The 21,930-nt window shown below is 45.3% G+C and overlaps 1 protein-coding gene across 3 annotated transcripts in view; it reads right to left on the bottom strand.

The window, feature by feature from the left end:
• The window catches only part of PMM1 (phosphomannomutase 1), a 149,181-nt gene that overhangs the window by 87,497 nt on the left and 39,754 nt on the right, over positions 1-21,930 (bottom strand). For all 3 annotated transcript variants that reach the window (XM_077452529.1, XM_077452531.1, XM_077452530.1), the window contains one exon: positions 14,819-14,936. In XM_077452529.1, coding sequence (XP_077308655.1) covers positions 14,819-14,936 — 118 coding nt within the window. The remainder of the gene's footprint in view (positions 1-14,818; positions 14,937-21,930) is intronic.

Below are 21,930 nucleotides of genomic sequence, written 5' to 3'. Positions count from 1 at the left end.
CACCCTATGTGAATGAGTATGGGGTACAATGTACCCCTACCCATTCACCTGTGAAAAAAATGTACAAAAAAACACACACACAAGGGTTAAAATAGTTTATTGCACAGCTCCGGGGGTCTTCTCGCCGGACTCCTCCGCTATCTTCTGCTAGCTCTTTTGCTAGCGGAGGAGCCCGGCATTCTTCTTCGCCGCTGCCACCCTCTTCTTCCGACTTCGGGGGTCTTGTCCCCCTCTTCGGTTCTTCTTGCCGGGCCACCGCTTCTTCTTCCAGCTCTTTTACTAGCGGTGGCCCGGTCTTCTGTCGTCGTCGCCGCCGCCGCCTTCCGTTCTTCTTCTTCTTCTGGAGATGTTGACTCGACGCTCTCTCCGGCCGCAATGCCAGGTGACGCGCTGCGCGGCGACTTATATAGGGACAAGGGGCGGGGTTGCCGGTTGCTGTCACTGGCATTGCGGCCAGAGAGAGCGTTGAGTCAACATCTCCAGAAGAAGAAGAAGAACGGAAAGCGGCAGCGGCAGCGACGACAGAAGACCGGGCCACCGCTAGTAAAAGAGCTGGAAGAAGAAGCGTTGGCCCGGCAAGAAGAACCGAAGAGGGGGACAAGAACCCCGAAGTCGGAAAAAGAGGGCGGCGAAGAAGATGAGTCCGGTGAGAAGACCCCCGAAGACGGAAGACCCCCGGAGCTGTGCAATAAACTATTTTAACCCTTGTGTGTGTGTTCTTTTTGTACATTTTTTTCACAGGTGAATGGGTAGGGGTACATTGTACCCCATACTCATTCACATAGGGTGGGGGGCCCCCTTATTAAAGGGGGCTCCCGGATTCCGATAAGCCCCCTGCCCGCAGACCCCGTCAACCAACGGCCAGGGTTGTCGGGAAGAGGCCCTTGTCCTCATCAACATGGGGACAAGGTACTTTGGGGTGGGGGGGGGCCGCGCGGCCCCCTCTTCCCCAAGGCACCCCCCATGTTGAGGGCACGCGGCCTGGTACATCCCCACCCCCTTTCCTGACCGGCCGGGCTGCGTGCTCGGATAGGGGTCTGGTATGGGTTTTGGGGGGGGGCCCACGCCGTTTTTTTCAGCGAAGGGGGTTCCCCTTAAAATCCCTGCCAGACCTAAGGGCCTGGTATGCCCCCGAGAAGGCATGCAGGCTTCATGAGAGGCGACAGTGTCGCCTTGCTCTGGCTGCTATAGGAAAAATTTTCCTAATGCAGCCAGCGCAACGGGATCACGTTGGTTAGAGAAGCCTGTCGCCGGGAACCAGCGCAATACTGTCGCGCTGGAAACACAATGTCGGCGGCACCTACTGTACTTACCATGTCCCGCATTGACCTGGTTTTTGCTTCCCCTGCTCTGGTGCGGAGGGTGGTCCCTGTTGAGATTCTGTCATGAAGAATCTCGGATCATGCGCCAGTATCTCTCACAATTAGGCTCTCTCATGTGGATGGTGAAAGGTTATGGAGGTTGGCCAAGTACTGAATTATGGACCCTGATATACAGGAGGAGCTACCATAAGCCCCATGTACCTTTTGGATTAATAATGCAGATTCTGCTGGACCTCTGGTGGTGTGGGACGCCTTTAAATCTTGGCTTAGAGGTGAATACATGGCTCATATAGCTGTGAAAAAAGTCAAACTTCGCAGTCTCTGAGGCATTTGGAGGAGCGGGCGAGTTTGAGGGAGGCGGGATATGTGCGGTCTCCTGATCATGCTCACTATGTGACCTGGCAGGACACCATGAGGGAATTATCCTTACTTAGGATGGAACTCATCAGGAAATCTCTGCTTGAAAGCGCCCAAAAGGTATTTGAATTTGGAGATAAAATGGTAGGCTGTTGGCCTGGCTGGCCAGGGGACAACATATTGCAACTCACGTTGGTAGGCTGAGAGACCTGCATGGCCGTCTGTTGACAGCTCCAGCAGATATCAGTACTAGGTTCCTTGAGTTCTACCAGACCCTGTACTCCTCTAGGGTGACCTTTGACAATTCTAAACTGCTCCACTATTTGGACCAGGTCTGGCTCCCCTCCTTGGAGGCGGGGAAGTGTGCAGAGCTGGATAAGGACATCTCTCTTGAGAAAGTACAAGAGGCTCTGGGATCTATGCAGTCGGGGAAAGCCCCTGGGCCGGATGGAATCCCCATTGAATTTTACTCGGTATATCAGGAATGTTTAGCCCCTAGGTTTACCTTATTATTGCAGCAATTCTCTCGATCTAGACTCTCTGCCAGAGTCGTTGTCAGAAGCGTTTGTGGTTTTGGTAAGGACCCCGAAGATTGTGCCTCCTGCCGGCCTATTTCCCTAATTAATGCTGATGCCAAATTGCTAGCAAAAATATTGGCTCGGTAGGGTAATAGAGGACCTCGTTCATGTGGGCCAGACCGTGTTCATGCTGGGGAAGGGCATGTATATCAATATTCGCAGTTTGTTCTCGAGTTTAGCCACCTCCCATAGCAACGGGGGAATGAGACTCATAGCGTCTTTGGAATCGGAGAAAGCTTTTGACTCCGTTGAATGGGAGTAATTATGGGCGGTGTTGCGAAAATTTGGAGTGGGACCTAAGTTTCTTCACTGGCTAGGGTTGTTATACAAAGCCCCTAGGGCAAGGATTCGGGTGAATAACACTATCACTTTGAGAAGACCTGTTGTTATAAGGGCCCTTTTACCACTTTGCTTTACAGCCACTGACTTAAATTGCTTGGCTGTTCAAAGTCAAATCCTGAAGGACAGAGGATTATTCGGTCATCCACACCATGCTTACGCCTAGTAAATCCATGTTTCGCAAGATTTACTATCATACTTGAAACACATATATCAGTGTCCCTGGGCATCACTGCCTCTTGTCCGCATCTTTTTTTCAGGGTGTTATTCACAGCGCTCCTGTGGTCAGGCTTATGTTGTCACTGTATCTTTATACAGGATTTATAAAGCACCAACAGTTTGCGCAGCGCTTACCAAAATGCAGGCAGACATTAAAGTTATATTACAATTTGGTACAAGAGAAATCAGAGGGCCCTGCTTGCTAGAGTTTACAATCTAGGAGGGAGGGTCAATTGATACAAAAGGTAATAGCTTTGGGGGATGAGCTGATGGAGAAAGTAAAACAGTGTATTAATTAGAACAGTGTTTCTCAACTCCAGTTCTCAAGGTGCACCAACAGGCCATGTTTTCAGGTTTTCCATTATTTTGCACAGGTGATTTAATCAGTTTCACTGCCTTAGCAATTACCACAGCCATTTCATCTGCGGGAAATCCTGAAAACATGACCTGTTGGGGCGCCTTGAGGACTGGAGTTGAGAAACACTGAGTTAGAAGCAGGATAAGCTTCTTTAAAGGGAAGGGTTTTCAGGGATCAGCTAAAGATGGATGAATTAGGGGACAGTTGGACAGATTGGGGTAGGGAGTTCCAAAGGATAGGAGAAGCTTTGGATAAATCCTGTAGGAGAGCATTGGAGGAGATGACAAGGGAGCTAGCGAGCAGGGGGTCTTGGGAGGACCGAAGAGAGCGACTTGGTTGGTATTTTGAGACTAGGTTAGTGATGTAGACAATGGAGAGCACAGCCATGGATACCAAGCAAATTTAGTTTTTTGAGGAGGAGGGGGTGACCAACTGTATCAAATGCAGCAGAGAGGTCCAAGAGTAAGAGAATGCAATAATGACCGTTGGTTTTAGCTGTTAGTAAGTAGTTTGTGAGTTTTAGGAGAGCATTTTCTGTGGCGTGCTGTGGACGAAATCCAGACTGTAGGGGATCAATAAGGTTATTCTCAATAAGATGGTCCAGTCAGTTGTAGACTAAACGTTCAAGGAGTTTGGAGGCAAAAGGGAGTAAGGAGATGAGTCTTAGGTTGTTAAGATTGGTGGGGTCAAGTGAGGCCTTTTTGGTATGGGAGTGGCTAGTGCATGTTTCAGGGGGTTGGGGAAGATGCCAGTAGAGGGGGAGAGGTTGAAGATACGAGTTAAAGAGTGTAGGATAGAGTCCGAGGGAGACCGTAGTATTTGAGAAGGAATGGGGTCCAGCGGGCAGGAGGCTAGGTGGGCGATAGAAAAAAGTGTATTGACTTCCTCTTTAGTAGTTGGGTTAAACAAGAGTTTTCATTGTACAGGAGGGCAAAGAGTGTAAAGTGAGGGAGATATCTGTGGAGTGGAGGAGATCGAGACGAATTGTCTCAATCTTATTTTTGAAGGGATTAGCAATCTCCTGGGCATTGAGTAAGTTAGTGGGTGGGTGTAATGGCAGACAAAGTAGAACATTACAAAGTAGAAAACAGTTGACGGGAACTGCGTGAGAGGGCATTAATGAGAGTGATAAAGTAAGTCTGTTTGGCAGTGTGGAGACAGGAATGGTATTTTTGGAGGGTAGGTTTATATTGTCTAAAATCTTGCTGTGGATTTGTCTTAAACCACAGACGCTCAAGAGCACGGCTATATTTTTTGAGGCTTTTGACCATGTCTATCTGCCAGGGGTGTAGCGGTCGGGGGCCTGATTCTGTGCATAGTCAGGGGGGCAAAGGTATCCAGGGTGGATAACAGTGAACTGAGTGAACTGTTGTAGATAGAAGTGGCCAGGTTGGGGCAGGACAAGGATGAGATTTCGGCATAGAGACAATCTGTAGCAGAAAAAAGAAGAGAAGGATTAAGATGGCAAAGGTTTCTACGGGTAATTGTTTGGTATGAATGCAAAGAGGAGGAAGACAATGAGAGAGTGAAACTAAAAAGGTGGTTATCAGAGAGAGGAAAAGGAATGTTGGAGAGGTTGCGTGGAGTGCATGGGTAAAAGAATATGAGGTCAAGGCAGTTGCCAACAGAGTGAGTAGAAGCGTTTGCCCATTGTTTCAGGTCAAAAGAGGAGGTTAAGTTCAGAAATTTAGAAGTAGCAGGAGTGTTAAGATCAACAGGGATGTTGAAGTCACCAAGAATGATTGTTGGGATTTTAGAAGAGAGAAAGTAAGGTAGCCAGACAGAAAAGTTGTCAAGGAAGCTTGATACTGGTCCAGGAGGCCAATAGAGCACAACCATTCTCAACAAAATTGGAGAAAATAGATGAATACAGCAAGCTTCAAAATGAGGAGAGGGACAGAGAGGGGGATGGAAGAAGAACCTGAAAAGTGCTTTGAGGGGATAGGAGGATTAGATTGCATAGATTGCAGTTTCTGGCAGAGGATAGGGGGTGCTGGGTATGTTGCACAAAGGTAAATGATGGCTGTCCAGGATTTGGAGAAATATCTCCAGACATTAGGAGAAGCAAAAGGATGAGAGAGGTGACATGGGAGTGTGACTTATGTGGGGGGACACTTCTCAGTGTCCTGGAAGTTTTATTGATATGTGGGTTCAAAATAAGCAGGAGCTGATGAGTGCACAAATATGGTGAAGACAGGAGTGAGGGTGATATATATAAGCTGTCGGATAGAATAGAGGGGCGAAGGAGAGAAAATTTAAGGAGAGAGGATGCAACTGTGAGAAGGAAAAGTAGGGAGTGCATGATACAGAGTGGTGAGATTGAGAAGCAGACTGGATGAGAGATGTTCTATGGGGAATCAGGACACCTGTGGGGCTTAACCTCTCAGAAAACGGCATTCCGACTAGTTAAGTAGAGTCTTGGAGCTGATGCCATTGTATTGCAAGCCTGCATTTTTTCGTGTCCCATAAGACTTGCTTTCCTAAGGTGGAAATAAAATTCCACTATAATGACTATATTGTGCTTCTGTTGCTTTTTCCTAAGCCAGTCCACCCTAAGAAGGTTACCTTACATTCTTTGGATGTAGTAAGGGTGAATAGGGTGGATTTGAATAGCATGTTTGTGTTCCATAGGTCATATACCTCGTTTTTGTTTGCAGATGGCCCACATAGGGTTTTACAGCATCCACTACTACTATAACACTCGCTTTTTTTCCCCTTAAAATCATAGGTGCGTGTTATACGCTAATCCACCGCCATTGTGAGCCTGTGGGTGGCTTTTGGCCTCCTTCGGCCGTTCTCTGTGGCTTTCCGCCTCCTTCGGCCGTTCTCTGTGTCTTTCCACCTCCTTCGGCCATTCTCTGTGGCTTTCCGCCTCCTTCGGCCATTCTCTGTGGCTTTCGGCTGCCTTCGTCCGTTCTCGGCAGCTTTCGGCTGCTCTTGCCAGTTTTCAGCCGCCTTTGGTCATTCTCTGCAGCTTTAAGCCGCTCTTGGCAGCCGAAAGCTGCCAAGAACAGCCCAGAGCGGCCAAAAGCGGTTGAAAGCTGGCAAGAACGGCCCAGAGCGGCCGAAAGGCGCAGAGAGGTACTGAGCGCTGCCGAGATACACAGGACGTCTGGCCGTGTATCTCGCGGCGCTATGTTTACAAGGCAAAGCTGCAAATGAAACTGACAAGGCTGCAAATGATGGACAAGGCTGCAAATGACACAGACAAGGGTACAACGATGGACAAGGCTGCATGACAAAGCTACATATGACTTTGACAAGGGTGCAATGATGGACAAGGCTGAATGACAAAGCCACATATGACACTGACAATGCTGCATATGACACTGACAAGGGTGCAATGATGGACAAGGCTGCATGACAAAGCTGCATATGACACTGACAAAGCTGCATATGACACTGACATGGGTGCAATGATGGACAAGGCTACATGACAAAGCTGCATATGACACTGACAAAGCTGCAAATGATGGACAAGGCTGCATGACAAAGCTACATATGACACTGACAAGGCTGCAAATGATGGACAAGGCTGTAGATGAACACTGATAAGGCTGCATTGATGGGCATTTAAATTAAAGTTTTTTTCCTTAAACTTCCCTCCTAAACTTGGGGTGCATGTTATACGCCGGTGCGTGTTATACGCCGATAAATACGGTATATGCTGGATAAGGCAAACCATTGTCCAAGAGTATGCTATAAGGCACTGAGAACCATAATTTTCGGTTACAGTGCATCCTGAGATTTCTGGCCTTTTAACCTTTATCTATTGTATCCAAAAAAAAAAAAAGTATGGGTTATACATACAATTTAAAGTAGTCACTGATGTGGCATTTGCATTTTACAAGCTTGCTTTTTTATTCAAAGTATTAAAAATAGAGGTTTGTAGATTATCCACCACAGGAATCTCTCAGCAGCTCAGTGCAATTACTCCTGAATAACAATTGTTGAGATAAAATATTAGGGTATGCATTATTTTCAATTAGTTGACTCATTGATTTCCATAGTGGGAGGATACTTTAAAAAACACAAGGTTTTACATCAATTTACACCATAATGTTGCAGTAACATGTTATTGTGTTCTTTAAGCATTTACTTGCATGCATTCTGAATTGCACCCCAATGCACCTTGCTGACAAATGTGCATTTCTGCATGGTTCAAAGAGCAGCAACCAACGTTTGTGGATTGTGATGTACTTCCAGGAAAGTTACATGCACTTTTTTGGTGCATTCTTGTTTGTTAGGCAGCTCATTCTGCTATGTGCACACTAGTACATAGCAGCAATGCATTTTATAGGAATTGGTGAAATTCAGTGCTATTATTTTAAATGGCACCCCAATGCATTATGGGAACATGCGTTGCAGTGCACTGCCAGAAATTACACATGCATTGGTGCATTCTGATGTGTTAGGCAACCCTTTCAAATGAATAGGCGGCCTTAATATAATGCATATTGATACATGGCATAACATGCATTAATGCATCCGGAACAGTGTGAATGGGCCTTAAGCAGGGCCGCCTTTTCGCATGGGCACGATGGGAAGTTGCTCACAGTGCAGCCCTACTGCACAGTGAGGCTGCAATGGTGGGCACAGTGAGGCTGCAATGGTGGGCACAGTGAGGCTGCATTCACGGGCACAGTGAAGCTGCATTTGATGGACAATCGTGCATGATTGTGTAGACAGGGCCCCAGTACACTGTATTGCCTGGGGGCCCATAATGCTCTTAAGATGGCACTGGCCTTAAGAGAACAGGTCCAAGAATAATACATTCATTTTGACCTCGTCACACGAGTGAATCTGCTGCTGTTGACACATCTCCAATGGCAGAGACATGTGCAAGAGCCTTCTACTTGTCTCTGTGGAATCGCTCCCTTGCTATCCCCTAATGCTGTTGAATATCCCTCACTGGTAGCATATAATGACATATTGATGGCGTGGCTAGCAAAGGAGCAATGCCACAGAGACTTGGAAGTGATCTATTGGTGAACCCGGCGCTGCAAACTTGTTGCACTATCAGGATCACTTGTGTGGCCCTTAGTGACTGGCTATGGTAGTACTTTGTGCAGATCTTCTAGTGCAGAAAGCAGTTTCTTTTCCTAAAGCTTTGCTCACATTAGATTTCTCTTGTGATTGGGATCCATTTATATGATATTACATAATCCAGAATGCAACATGAGCAGAATTGGATTTGATTGTCTGCATTTCCAAGATTTACAAACCCACCACGCTCCACCTGTAAGGATGAACCGAACACCCCTGGTTCGGTTTTCACCAGAACCTGTGAACAGAGCTAAACTTTGTGTGAACTTTCGAACCCTATTAAAGTCTATGGGCCTTGAAGGTTCAAAATCTACAGTGCTAATTTTAAAGGCTAATATGCAAGTTATTGTCCTATAAAAGTGTTTGGGGACCTGGGTCCTGCCCCAGGGGACATGTATCAATGGAAGAAAAAGTTTTAAAAACTAACATTTTTTCGGGAGCAGCGATTTTAATAATGCTTAAAGTGAAACAAGAAAAGTGTAATATTCCATTAAATTTCATACCTGGGGAGTGTCTATAGTATGCCTGTAAAGTGGAGCATGTTTCCCGTGCTTAGAACTGTCCCTGCACAAAGTATCATTTCTGTAGGAAAAAAAGTAATTTAAAATCACTCGCGGCTATAAAGAATTGTCGGCTCCCTGTAATACAGAGAACAGTCATTGAAAGTCATTGATAAAAAAATAAAAAAAATAAAAAAAAATAAAAAAAAGTGTGGGGTTCCCCCAAATTCAATTACCAGGCCCTATAGGTCTGATATGGATATTAAGGGGAACCCTGCATCAATTTTTTTTTAAAAACTATGTGGGGTTCCCCCTAGGCAACCGCCCTGAACCGTACCAGGCCACAAGCCCTCAACATTTGGAGGATGCTTTGGGGGTCTGTGACCCCTCAAAGCACCTTGTCCCCATGTTGATGAGGACAAGGGCCTCATCAACACAACCCTGGCCAGTGGTTGTGGGGGTCTGCGGGTGGGGGGCTTATCAGAATCTGGAAGCCCCCTTTAACAAGGAGACCCCCAGATCCCGGCCCCCCATTTGAAATGGTAAGGGGGTACAAAAGTACCCCTACCATTTCACAAAGAAAGTGTAAAAGAATGTTAAAAAAGACAAACACACTTTTGAAAAAGTCCTTTATTAAAAAAAAAAAAAAAAAAAAAAAAAAAAAAGATTCCAGCAGTGGTAATCCACTCTTGCTATTCAGCGACGGATGATCATCTCTCCGGGGTCCAGCGATGGCTGATCTGATCCAGCGATGGGTGATCTCTCCCTCCAGCGCAGCACAGTCCATCCATCCTCTGTCTCTACTGGCGGAGACACTGCAGGGATCCCGGCAGCCTGACATTTCTTATATGAGGAGGGTGGGGCCACCCATCACCTGACCCGCCCCCTCCGACACAAGTGGGAAAGCCTGGCTTCCTCAATGATGTGTGGGTGACCCCGCCCCCCTCTGATGTAACGCAGGTTTCTGTTACATCAGAGGGGGAGGGGTCACCCACACGTCATTGGGGAAGCCAGGCAAATGACTATTTTTCCTGCAGAAATTACACTTTGTGCAGGGACAGTTCTAAGCATGGGAAACATGGGCCCCTTTACAGGCATACTATAGACACCCCCCCAGGTACGACATTTAAAGGAATATTACACTTTTATTGTTTCACTTTAAGCATTATTAAAATCACTGCTCCTGAAAAAACGGCCGTTTTTAAAACTTTTTTTAGCATTGATACATGTCCCCTGGGCCAGCTCCCCAAACACTTTTTAGGACAATAACTTGCATATTAGCCTTTAAAATTAGCACTTTAGATTTCTCCCATACACTTGTACAGGGTGTTCCGCGGCTTTTCGAATTTGCCGCAAACACCCCAAATTGTTCACTGTTCGCCGAACAGGCGAACAGGCAACGGTCAAGTCGAACATGAGTTCGGCTCGAACTCGAAGCTCATCCCCATCCACCTGTAACTAAAATAAAACTTTTTGGAAGCCATATGCTTTAAAATATTTTGGCAAGTGGTAGATAGTTACACTAACATTCAACATGCTTGTTAGCCAAAATAACCATTTAAACACCTCTACCTACCAGGTTTGGAGGTCAGTATAAAAAGGATGGTGTTATTTGCCAGGCAAGGAGCTGGCATGTCTTAAAAGCCTCTAAATGACTGTTTGCCTTTGTCGGTAAATATGTCTGTTAAACACAATGGCACATCCTCCCCTCTGTGTTGTGAATATCGTGTAATCACTTGAGGAAATATTGGAGGCTTATCTTTATGGACTATTATTCACTATTGAAGGATGTTATCACATATGTTGTTTAAGCCTGAGATTTATTACAGTTTTTAAAGCCGTTTTATAATAATTAATTTCAAATACTAATAATCATTTTGGATTTGGTATTCTATATCAATTACTTGAACTATACTTGTTTACATAGCGATGTTTATTTTTATTTTTTTGGGGAACGCTGCAATATATGCAAAGAAATATTGTTAGTAGATATGTCCTAAACATAATCATCAATCCTCCCTCTGCACTGTGGTTATAAATGCCATTCTACTTAAAAAAACAAAACAAAAAAAACTTACAAAGCCAAGCTTTGCTGTCAATTTTAGCATGTGAAGAGATGTATAATAGTACTGGCACTCCTGTTACAACCAAATAAAAATAAAACCATCTTAAAAAAAACCCTTAAAAATGAAAAAGTGAAATTACTAAACCCAAAAATAAAAATGTAATATGTTGCAGTTTACCTGTCCTTTATTGTGGTGGCTGCATTCGTTTTTTTTTCGAGGCTGAAAACAACCTCTATCCCTTATACGAAATATGTCCAAACACTGTCCAAATCTTGCCACCTCTACCTACACAACATCTCAAAAATACGCCCCTTTCTAACCAATGACACCACAAAGCTCCTAGTCCATCATGGTCATCTCTCCCCTCGATTACTGCAACTCCCCTCTCATTGGATTACCTTTACATAGGCTGTCTCCACTTCAGCCCAGCATGAATTCTGCTGCCAGACTAATCCACTTTACCAAGAGTGTCTGCTACTCCTCCCCGCCAATCCCTCTATTGGCTGCCATGCACCCAACAAATTCAATTCAAAATACAAATTCAATTTCAAAGTACTTACAAAGCACTTTGGCCCCAGCTGCATCACTGACCTAGTCTCAAAATAGTAACCTTATCGTTCTCTTTGTTCCACCAAAGACCTCCAAATTTTTATTAAGTATAGTTAATACCTGGTCATCTTTCCAGAAATGCGGTCTCATTGTCACTTCCTGTAAGCTAAACTGGAACTAAAAGCATAAAACAATGTTACCTTTCTGCTATAAACCTCTACTCCCATCACCCAACATATAAAAAGGGGATAAAAAAAAGGAAGATATGTTTGAAGTCTAGACTGGGTGGCTGCCATGGCTTCATCCATAGATACAATGGAGAAGTGGACATAGTCACCCAAGGACAGAATCTGTGTGGTTTAGGGATCATCAAATAAAGCGAAGGAATCCATACAAAAAGAAAAAAGCATTTGCCACATCTCAGGACTGTTAGGCTGCAATACATGAAATGATTGTGGGCTTAGATACATTTTAACCAATTTAAAGTGAACATATGCTTTGTCCATGTACTTCAAAGCAACATGTTAATTTTAATGCTTTACCTTCTTATTTCAACTTCCATTTATTCCCCAGTCCCTCTGTTTGGTCACCGCAAACAAAGGATAGTATGTCACATGCTCCCCATACCTATAAGTACATGGTATTTGCTTCTGGGAGTAAAGTAAAATATGTGCCATTTGCGAGGCCATCATTGAAACCCTACTCCAATCACCATTCTTTTATAGCTTTAGTGAGAATAGAATCTGTTTCACATCAGCTGTATAGTAATAGCATTCTGGATTTCTTCATACAGCTTAAAAAGACGCTTTGGATAATACCGCTCTCGCTGTACTTTTTGTCCCTTCTAACTGCCAACATCAGTGGTGCAGGTTTGATAGACACCAACACTTGGCCATTAACAAAATACACACCAGAAACACCACAGACGAAATTTTATGACTTGCCAAGCACAGATGAAGGAAGGGGCACAGCACCAGCGTTGGTGTATATCATACTCGCAGTGCTAATGTCAACTGAGGAACAGAGGTACAGTAAAAGCTATATTATCCAGAGCATCCAAAAGAAAAAAAATTTAAGTGTAAAGAAAGCCAGCATGTTATTAGTACATGCCTGACATAAAAAGGTACTAGTGGGTCATATCCGCTCTAAAGCTAGTAAAAGGTGGTGCCTGGAGGTGGTTTTCAAAGTGAATCTGTTTTTGTCTAGCAAAAGCATAGCATAGATTTGTTATAGGGCCCTTGCACATGGGCGTCTGAGCCTGCGTCACATAAATCCTGGAGTTTCCCCACCCAAACACTCAGGCAGCCCATGTGCTGCATATAGCTACCTATAGACATGAATGGCTGTGCACCAGGTTTACGGGCATAATCAAGCAAACACCCATATAACGTACGGGCGCATGCAAATAATTTTGTACTGTGGTGGCAAATTAACTGCCCTGGGTGTCAAATATGCTAGTCACCCTACAACATTTAATATTTTATTTAAAACTTTCTGAAATCCAATGATCACATTAATAATGCTGTAGGTAGAACCCTTTTAGCAGGGGTCCGCCCCCCCCCCCCCCCAAAAAAAAAAGCTAGAAAGCTGATGTAATTTCTGGTTTAATCTTGACAGTTAGGGGACAATATAATTATCGTTACATATGACTCAATTATATGGGGGTCCTATTTGAAATTCTGGCCCAATGTAAGCAATACACATAATATTTTTTCAATATGGCTTCTTAAACACAGGCATCTAATACAATGTATATCCAGTACCTTCAAAAAGTATTCACATCCACTGAAATTTTCCACATTTTGTCATGTTACAACCAAAAAACGTAAATGTATTTTGTTGGGATGTTATGCGATAGACCAACACAAACTGCCACATAATTGTGAAGTAGAAGAAAAATGATGAATGGCTTTCAAAACTGTTTACAAATAAAATGTGTAAAAAGTATGGCGTGCATTTGTATTCAGCCCCCTTTACTCTGTTACCCCTAACTAAAATCTAGCTGAATCAATTGCCTTCAGAAGTCACCAAATTGGTAAATAGAGTCCACCTGTGTGTAATTTAATCACAGTATAAATACAGCTGTTCTGTGAAGCCCTCAGAGGTTTGTTAGAAAACCTTCATGAAAAAAAAACTGCATCATGAAGGCCAAGGAACACACCAGTCAGGTCAGGGATAAAGTTGTGGAGAAGTTTAAAGCAGGGTTAGGTTATAAAAAAATTATCCCAAGCTTTGTACATGTCACACTTCACTATTAAATCCATCATTGGAAAATGAAAAGAGTATGGCACAACTGCAAATCTACCAAGACAAGGCTGTCCACCTAAACTGACAGGCTGGCCAAGGAGAGCATTAATCAGAGAAGCAGCCAAGGGGCCCATGGTAACTCTGGAGGAGGTGCAGAGATCCACAGCTATGGTGGGAGAATCTGTCCACAGGACAACTATTAGTCGTGTAATCCACAAATCTGGCCTTTATGGAAGAGTGGTAAGAAGAAAGTCATTGTTGAAATGCTGCTGACTGTACTCACTGTGAAGGCTTGAAAATAAACACGCTTGATGTTATGGAGTTGCAGGCTGCTTCTTATATTTAATGATCATTATTGAAGGAAAGCCATAAGAAGTCCCATTTGCAGTTTGCGAGAAGCAATGTGGGGGAGACAGCAAACATATGGAGGAAGGTGCTCTGATCAGATGAGACCAAAATTTGACTTTTTGGCCTAAAATCAAAACGCTATATGTGGCAAAAAACTAACACTGCACATCACCTTGAACAAACCATCCCCACTGAGAAACATGGTGGTGGCAGCATCATGTTGTGGAGATGCTTTTCTTCAGCAGGGAGAGTGAAGCTTGTCAGAGTTGATGGGAAGATGAATGGAGCCAAATACAAGGCAATCTTAGAAAAAAACCTGCAAAAGTCTTGAGACGGGGCTGAGGTTCATCTTCCGGCAGGACAAACGACCCTAAACATACAACCAGAGCTACAATGGAATGGTTTAGATCAAAGCATATTCATGTGTTAGAATGGCCCAGTCAAAGTCCAGACCTAAATCCAACTGAGAATCTGTGGTAAGACTTAAAAATTGCTGTTCAAACGCTCTACATCCAATCTGACAGAGCTTGAGCTTTTTTTGCAAAGAAGAATGGGCAAAAATGTCACTCGCAATACTGGTAGAGACATCCCCAAAAAGACTTGCAGCTGTAATTGCAGCAAAAGGTGGTTCTACAAAATATTTACTCGGGGGGGGCTGCACGCCACACTTTTCACATATTTATTTGTAAAAAAGTTTGAAAACCATTTATCATTTTCCTTCCACTTCAGAATTATGTACCACTTTGTGTTGGTCTATCACATAAAATCCCAATAAAATACGTTTATGTTTTTGGTTGTAACATGACAACATGTGGAAAATTTAAAGGGGTATGAATCATTTTTCAAGCCATTGTAGGCAGCTTTTAGGGAATAAAAAACACCTTATTACCTTGATCGCCTTCTCCGAGCTGTTCTGCAATCTTTGAATAATCTGAGCCTCCTACCACTCCAATCTTTACTCTTTGTCGCAGCTTCTGTAAAAATATGTCCACCTCAGGGTCCACTTTCTGTGAGAAGAATAAAAGGCTTGAAGGTTTTTTTATGTTCATTAAATTGTTTTCATGTGTCTGTACATAACATGGCTTTTGATTGTCTTAACAGCTTTTATGGCAAAGGGAATGCAAAATGAAAAAACTAAAATGTTTCACTGTGGCAGGATCAATTAAGTTGATAAGTGACACTGTTCCTTTTGATAAATGTCAATACCACCCAAAATTGACATACAGGCATACCCCGCTTTAAGTTTATTGTGCTTCTTCCCCGAGCACAATAAACCTTTCAGATGTGAATATCAGAGATAACTCGGCAAGCATCTTGCTAGACTCAACTCATGCTATGCCTGCAGTTTTTTCAAAGTAGCTGAATCACTGGAATTCAGCTTTAACTCATCAGAGGAAAATCACTATTCGCAAAAACACAACACAAGCCAGACACTGCATTTGTCTGAGAAAGACCAGTGTAGTAGGTGAGGTGTGTTATTGTGGGTTCGTGTTTTTGTAAACAATAGCATTCCTCTGAAGTCATCATCATTCACAAGAAAACACAGGAGACAAGCTTGATAGTCTATCTTAGGCATCACTAAATGATGGACAATAGTCTGAATCTGGACCGAGTCACTGATCCATCCAGACCCCCGTGGTCTCACCATTTAGGAGCTGCTTTCCGCTGTTGTCCTTCTCACAGCAGAGCAGAGAGCTGGAGGCAGGACAGATCGAGTCAAATCTGGATAGAGGGCAGGATTAGGAGTTACTGGAGTTCACTTTTTTTTTCAAATATAAATGTTATTGTTCTTCAAGAAAAAACAAAAGCAAAAGAACAAAAAAAAAAAAAAGGGAAACAGACAATAAAGTACAATGCCAGCCTGAACAGCTGATGTTCAGCTTTCATACGTTTCATATCATGTAACAACATTCTTCTCTTTTCTGGGACGTTAAGTCCCTTGGCGTTTAAGGTAACAACTTGGATCACGTCCATGTTCGTGGGAGGGGTGGGAAGAGGGAGTTGTTAGGGAAGGATACAGGAGTCAGAGAGCAGGAAGAAGTGAGAATGGAAGAGAGAAGAGAGAGAATGGACTCTCGAGGGTGGCTGTGAGTGACTTGAGAGAGAGTGTGCTCTCAGTGGACACTGTCCAGCAGTGTTGTATTCCTAAGATTTCAGCAAAACTGCTGTACTAACCTCTACCAGGTCTAGCTGGAAGATCGTTTGCCTATGTGGACGTGTGTTTAGCAAGGGCCCTCGGGAGGAACCCCAGCCCTTCCCAGGCCTCCAGACCTTAGTTGTGTGTGAAGGTGTGGATTCTTAGTGGATGTCTGTGTGAGCAGAAATATTATTCATGTGAAGGGAGAATTCCTTAGGTGCAAATAAACATCAATAGCATGCGAAACTTACAAAACAGTGACATTATGTCTTATCCAATAAACACGCCGGCTGGCTATAAAATAACAGAACTAAAGTATTTTAAGTCCCCTGCTTTACAGGTGAGGTCCCATTCCCCCCGTCCGAAGGCAAGGCCCGGCGGGACAGGTACACCAACAGGGGTTAACAAGTGACCCGGAGGAGACCGCCGAGGAATCAGGAGAAAGGGGAGGCCACCGCATTTCACCCCAAACCCCCCCCCCAACACCCCGCTTTCACATCCCCCCTTCTAGAAGATCTGCGGCTTAAAGGGAACCTGTAAAGTCCCCTTTATGTGTCCCATTACAGTACAGTGGAAACATGTCAGTCCACTGTCACAAGAACTAGCATTGATATTTAACCCAGTTTGTCCCCCCCCCCCACCCGCCATCCAGGACCACCAGAGCTGCAACTCACATGACCCCTCTCAGTTGGGGGCCTTGGCTGTCCAATGGTTTTCTGGTGAACTGTGTCCGCTCAACCTGCATAGGCCAAATGAAAGTTGCAGCTAAGAGGTGAGATTTTGGTTTGTGAGGCAAAATGAGTCTTACCTCCTGCCACGATCGTTGTTGTCCATGTGGGAGCATGAAGGGAGGGGGGAGTCACCACGTGTTCATGTGTGTGCATTTGTCAAACTAGTTCCACTGCAGTCTGCTCTCTGTGCTGCGGGCGGACATCCAAGTGTTTGCGTGTATAGAAGGTTCAGGGGGGGCTTGGGATCCCGCATAAGGAGAGGAGCAGCGGGGTTAGAGGTCCAGCCATATCCAATAGGGCAGATCACTTTTGGTCTCTTCTGTAGCAATGGTGTGAGTGTATCTGGCCGTGGGGACGGTGGCTGTACCCTGGTGACAGGGTGTCTGTCCGGCGTGGGAACGCAGACAGGTAGTTCAGGGCACGGATGGCAGCATGACCCTCTTGGTAGGGCATCGAGGGGGAGGTGCTGACGCGCAAAGCATGTCCGTCGGGGAGTGCCCTGGCCAGCCGGTGCAAAACAAAACATAGTATGTGGAGTGGGCTCTGTGATGCGTTTACGACTCACGTGAACCATCGTTGGGTGCAACGTGGGATCTTCCTCTGGATCTCTGGGAGAGGACAGGCTGGTTGGGTCCGTTCCCAGATGGGCCGTTCGGCCGGCAGGTCTCGGGAGTCTCAGCAGCCAGTTCGGCACCTGGATCAGCTCTGCTCCCAGGAAGGTGAAGAATGCTGGGAGATCTGCCGGTGTGCGCAGTGTAAAAGAGGTACGGTCAGTGCGGAATATAACCGCCAAGGGATATCCCCATCTGTACGCAGCCATGTCTCCTTGCCACTTCTAGAGCCGATTTCAATATCGCACGGCATTGCAGCGTGGCTCTGGACAGATCTGGGAGTATTTGAATGTGCGCCCCATCACATTCGATATCTCCATGGTCCCAGGCTTTACGAAGCAGGGCTTCTTCTTGTGTATAATGGTGCAGTCGACAGAGGACATCTCGGGGTCTTTCTGGATCCGCAGATTTGGGGCCCAGAGTGCGGTTTACCTGGTCAATTTCAGGGTAGGAGGAGGGTTTTCCAAGAGTCTATGGAATATGGCCGTTACAGTCTCGGTCAAGTCCTCAGGTCCTGTGGCCTCTGGGAGTCCCCGCAGCCGCGACTGTTGCAGCAGCTACAGTCCTCCAATTCTTCTAAATGGAGTTGCATCTCCTGGGCTTCCCTCAAGTGTCTTGGGCATGTTCCAGGGTCCGCACCCTGGATTCCAGTGAAGAGAGCAGGGTCTCGCTGGAGGAAACACGGTCTTCTATCGTGTGCAGTTCTGCCCACACCTCCTGTATTTCCATGCTGTGAGCTTCGTCAATTCGCAGTATCAGGGCATCTATGTCTGCCATCGTGGGTAGGGCCTCTATGTCCGCACGTGTGGGAAGGGCCCAGAGAATGCTGAGGAGGTCTTCATCCAGGCGGCCTTGAATCTGGGTAGAACCGGCCATGTCTGACCGGAATATAGCTGGTGTCCCTGTGAGGATCTCTGGGTTTGGCGTGTGTGTTGGGGTGTTTGTTTGCAGCACGGTGTTGTCCGTCTCCATGCGGGCTACACATGGCGCGGTCACTATGGCAACTGAGGACGGCCTCTGGTTGTCCCTGAAGAAGTGTGGGATTCCAGGTTGTGAGGTACTATGCCGGGTTCCACGGGTCGCTGATCTTGTTCTGTACCTGTTAGGGTTGCTCATGCCATGTTTACAAAGAATTATCACTGGTTGGTGGTCTGTATAGGCCGGGTAGGGCAGGGAGCTCCTCCAGAACACGTCTTTACTCGGCCATTGCCAAACCATGCCCCCAACAGCTGATGTTCACAGATAAGTACATGTAACATTGATAACAGCATTATCAATACTAGCCATAATTATGGTGATACATTCATCTTCCGCATTTCCCATCTACAAAGTAAAAAGGTGCAATGGGCAAGGAATCTAACCACATCTTCATATTCTTAAGTCTGGTTGTACTGCCCAATCCCTGAATACAAATACCCCATAAAACCAGAGAAAAGAGAGAGAGGAAAAGAAATAAATAGAAAACCGAGCATGGCGACTAGAAAGAAAAGGACATAAAGGTTCCAGTGAGGCTGGAGGTCCCAGTGGGGGGAAATTGGCCCGGGTGAGGGGGGGATGTTATCTTCAGTTCTGTGGTGTTTTAACACTGATGCAAGATCGGGACTGTAATATAAGAGGAGGAGAGCTGTGAAAAAAAAAAAAAAAAAGTTGCTGATTGTAGCTCTGAATTTAATTCAGTGCTTCTGTCTATCCCCCTTCGAAATAGCAGACAAGCTAGTGTTATATATACACAGTGGGGGTCATTTATGAAAGGCAAATCCACTTTGCACTGCAAGTGCACTTGGAAGTGCAGTCACTGTAAATCTGAGGGGTAAATCTGAAATCAGGGGAAGCTCTGTTGATTTTATCATCCAATCATGTGCAAGATAAAATGCTGTTTTTTTTTTTTGTTTTTTTTTTGCATGTCCCCCTCAGATCTACAGCGACTGCGCTTCCAAGTGGACTTATAGTGCAAAGTGGATTTTCCTTTCGTAAATAACCCCTAGTATGTATATGAGCAGGTGAGGCACATGGTTGAACAATTAGAAGGAAAGCGGGCAGCCCGCAGAGGGTAAGTGGGTCTTTTTGCAATCTCCGTCCTGCTCCCTCTCCTCACAGATGTCACTTATAACTGCCATCTCCTTCCTCCCGTGTTTTAAGATAGTAGTGGAGGAAAGGTGGGGGGGGGGGGGGGGGTCAGATATCCAGCATTGCTGCTCATGAATCACAGCAAAGATTTAAATGGGGGCAAGTGCTTTGTGCACTGGATTCCCTGAGAGATTTAACACATTTTACATTTTGTGTCAATACTTTAACTGCATATTACTAGATTCGTACATGCAGCTAAACCAGTACCATGTAGGAAAATGCTGCAGTGAAATCCGTATAAAAAATGTTGCACTTTTGGCACATAATATGGATAATAGACTCCAGAGATAGAATTGGAGATGCACTTTATTGGTTGACACTGAAAATACCTACTTTGTATTACTGTATTTTTCGCTCCATAAGACGCACCTGACCATAAGACACACCTAGGTTTTAGAGAGGAAAAAAAATAAAAAATTCTGAACCAAATGGCTGCAGATCCCGCTGGAAGCTGGCCCAGGACCTGTGGGTCCTGCTGGCTGCTGGCATGTACGTCCTGCTGGGAGCTGGCCCTGGCCTGAGGTTACTGGGTGGACACCGAGGCAGAGTAAATGTGGTGAATGGGGGGGGGAGATGGGATGTGGGGGCCAGCAGGCCCTGGGGGTGTCAGGGTCTCTCACCTCAGTGATAGCAGCTGCTAATGCCAGCTCAGCAGGTCCTTTCACAGCGTCCTCCAGTCTTGGGGGAGTTTGATGCTCCTGTCCTGGGGTCAAGCAAGTTGCAGCCTGAGCCAGTCACATTGGTCCCAAGTCCCGACTCCCTGGCGCGCCCTGCCTCCAAGAGTTTTAGTTCACTGGCTGTGCTGCGCTGCTTCTCCAACCCACCAGGAGCTTGAGTGTGCGCAGAGTGGACTACAACTCCCAGAATGCAACAGCGTCAGCTATTCTAACATGGTGATGGGGGAGGGGGGTGGCCTGGTCAATATTCGCTCCATAAGACGCACAGACATTTCCCCCCCATATTTTTTTTTTGGGGGGGGGGGAGTGCATCTTATTGAGTGAAAAATACAGTATGTCTTAAATTTTGATATTTCTCTGGATGGGATGTCATGGCTGACTGCAAGGTTTTTATTTTTTGTAACAATGTTACAGCGAGTCTGTCCCAAGCCTGTTCCCAATAACATAGAATGCAAGCAAGATGCCTAGCCCCTAAAACCTTAACCCTTTGTTAGGACAGGTAATGGGACAGACATTGTTCAAATCTACCGTAGTTACAATTGATAAAGATCTATCTGTACTATATAGACAGGGTATTTATGGCAAACACAGCTGCCAAGCCCCATTTTAAGCCCCACACACACACCACTAGTTTTTTTGTTCAACCCATCAGGTTAAAAACAGGAGAAAAAAAAACTGACAGCTCAGGTCTGAAACACTGTACTAACAATAAGATGTTAGTACAACAATCTCCCCAGCTGTCCATTGTCTGAGAGTGCTGATCGGGAGCCTGTCGGCAGACCTTTTTTAGTCATGAGCCTTATGCTGCGTACACATGACTGGACTTTCCGGCAGACTAGATCCGAAGGGATTAGTCCGTCGGACAATCTGATCCTGTGTGGGCTAATCCGAACGTTTTTCGAAAAAAAAATCCGAAGGACCTAGAAACAGAACATGTTTCAAATCTATCCGACGGACTCAACTCAGATGGACTAAAATCGAGAAAACTGTTCGTCTGTGTGCTGGTCCGACGGACCAAATACGATGCAAGGGAAGCTATTGGCTACTGGCTATTGAACTTCCTTGTTTAGTCCTGTTTATGTCATCACATTCAAAATGAATGGACTTTTGAAACAGACTTAGCCCGTTCATGTGTGTGGCAAAGTCCGTTTGTTCGGAAAGTCAGTCGGAACTCCGCCGAAAGTCCGTCGGGAAGACCGTCGGACCTAGTCTGCCGGAAAGTCTGGTCGTGTGTACGCGGCACTACACACAGGCCGGATGTCTGCCATTTTCTATTGAACCTGCGGATGCCAGCTGACATTTAGACCATGTGTTCTAGGCTTTAAACAAAAGAGAACTATGTTAGATTTTCCCTTGCTAGGTGGGCCAGAAAAGAGCATAGAAAAAAGTTAAATTCCCACTTTTAAATTTTTGTTTAGGGCAGGGGTAGGCAACCTTTGAGAAGTGGAACTTTACCTGGACCAAATGGAAGAGATCAGAGAGTGCGTCACCCTTTAAGAAAAAAAGTAGCAAAGTCTCAGTAAAAATGAGTATGTAGGGCAGTGTACAGGGATAAGTATCTTGTAGGGCAGTGTACAGGGGCAAGTAGTTTCCAGGGTTGAGTACAGGGGTCATGAGTGTTTACAGCAGTTTATAGGGGTCAGTAGGGCAGTGTACAGGAATCAGCAGGGTGGCAGTCAGGTAGATCAATGTACAGAGGTCAGCAGGTAAGACAGAGG

This window comes from Lithobates pipiens, unplaced genomic scaffold, assembly GCF_037356315.1.
Source record: "Lithobates pipiens isolate NorthernLeopardFrog02 unplaced genomic scaffold, aLitPip1_a1.2 Scaffold_23, whole genome shotgun sequence".
Taxonomy (NCBI): Eukaryota; Metazoa; Chordata; class Amphibia; order Anura; family Ranidae; genus Lithobates; species Lithobates pipiens.
The sequence above is the reverse complement of the archived record's forward strand: the minus strand, read 5'-3'. Positions and strand labels throughout refer to the sequence as shown.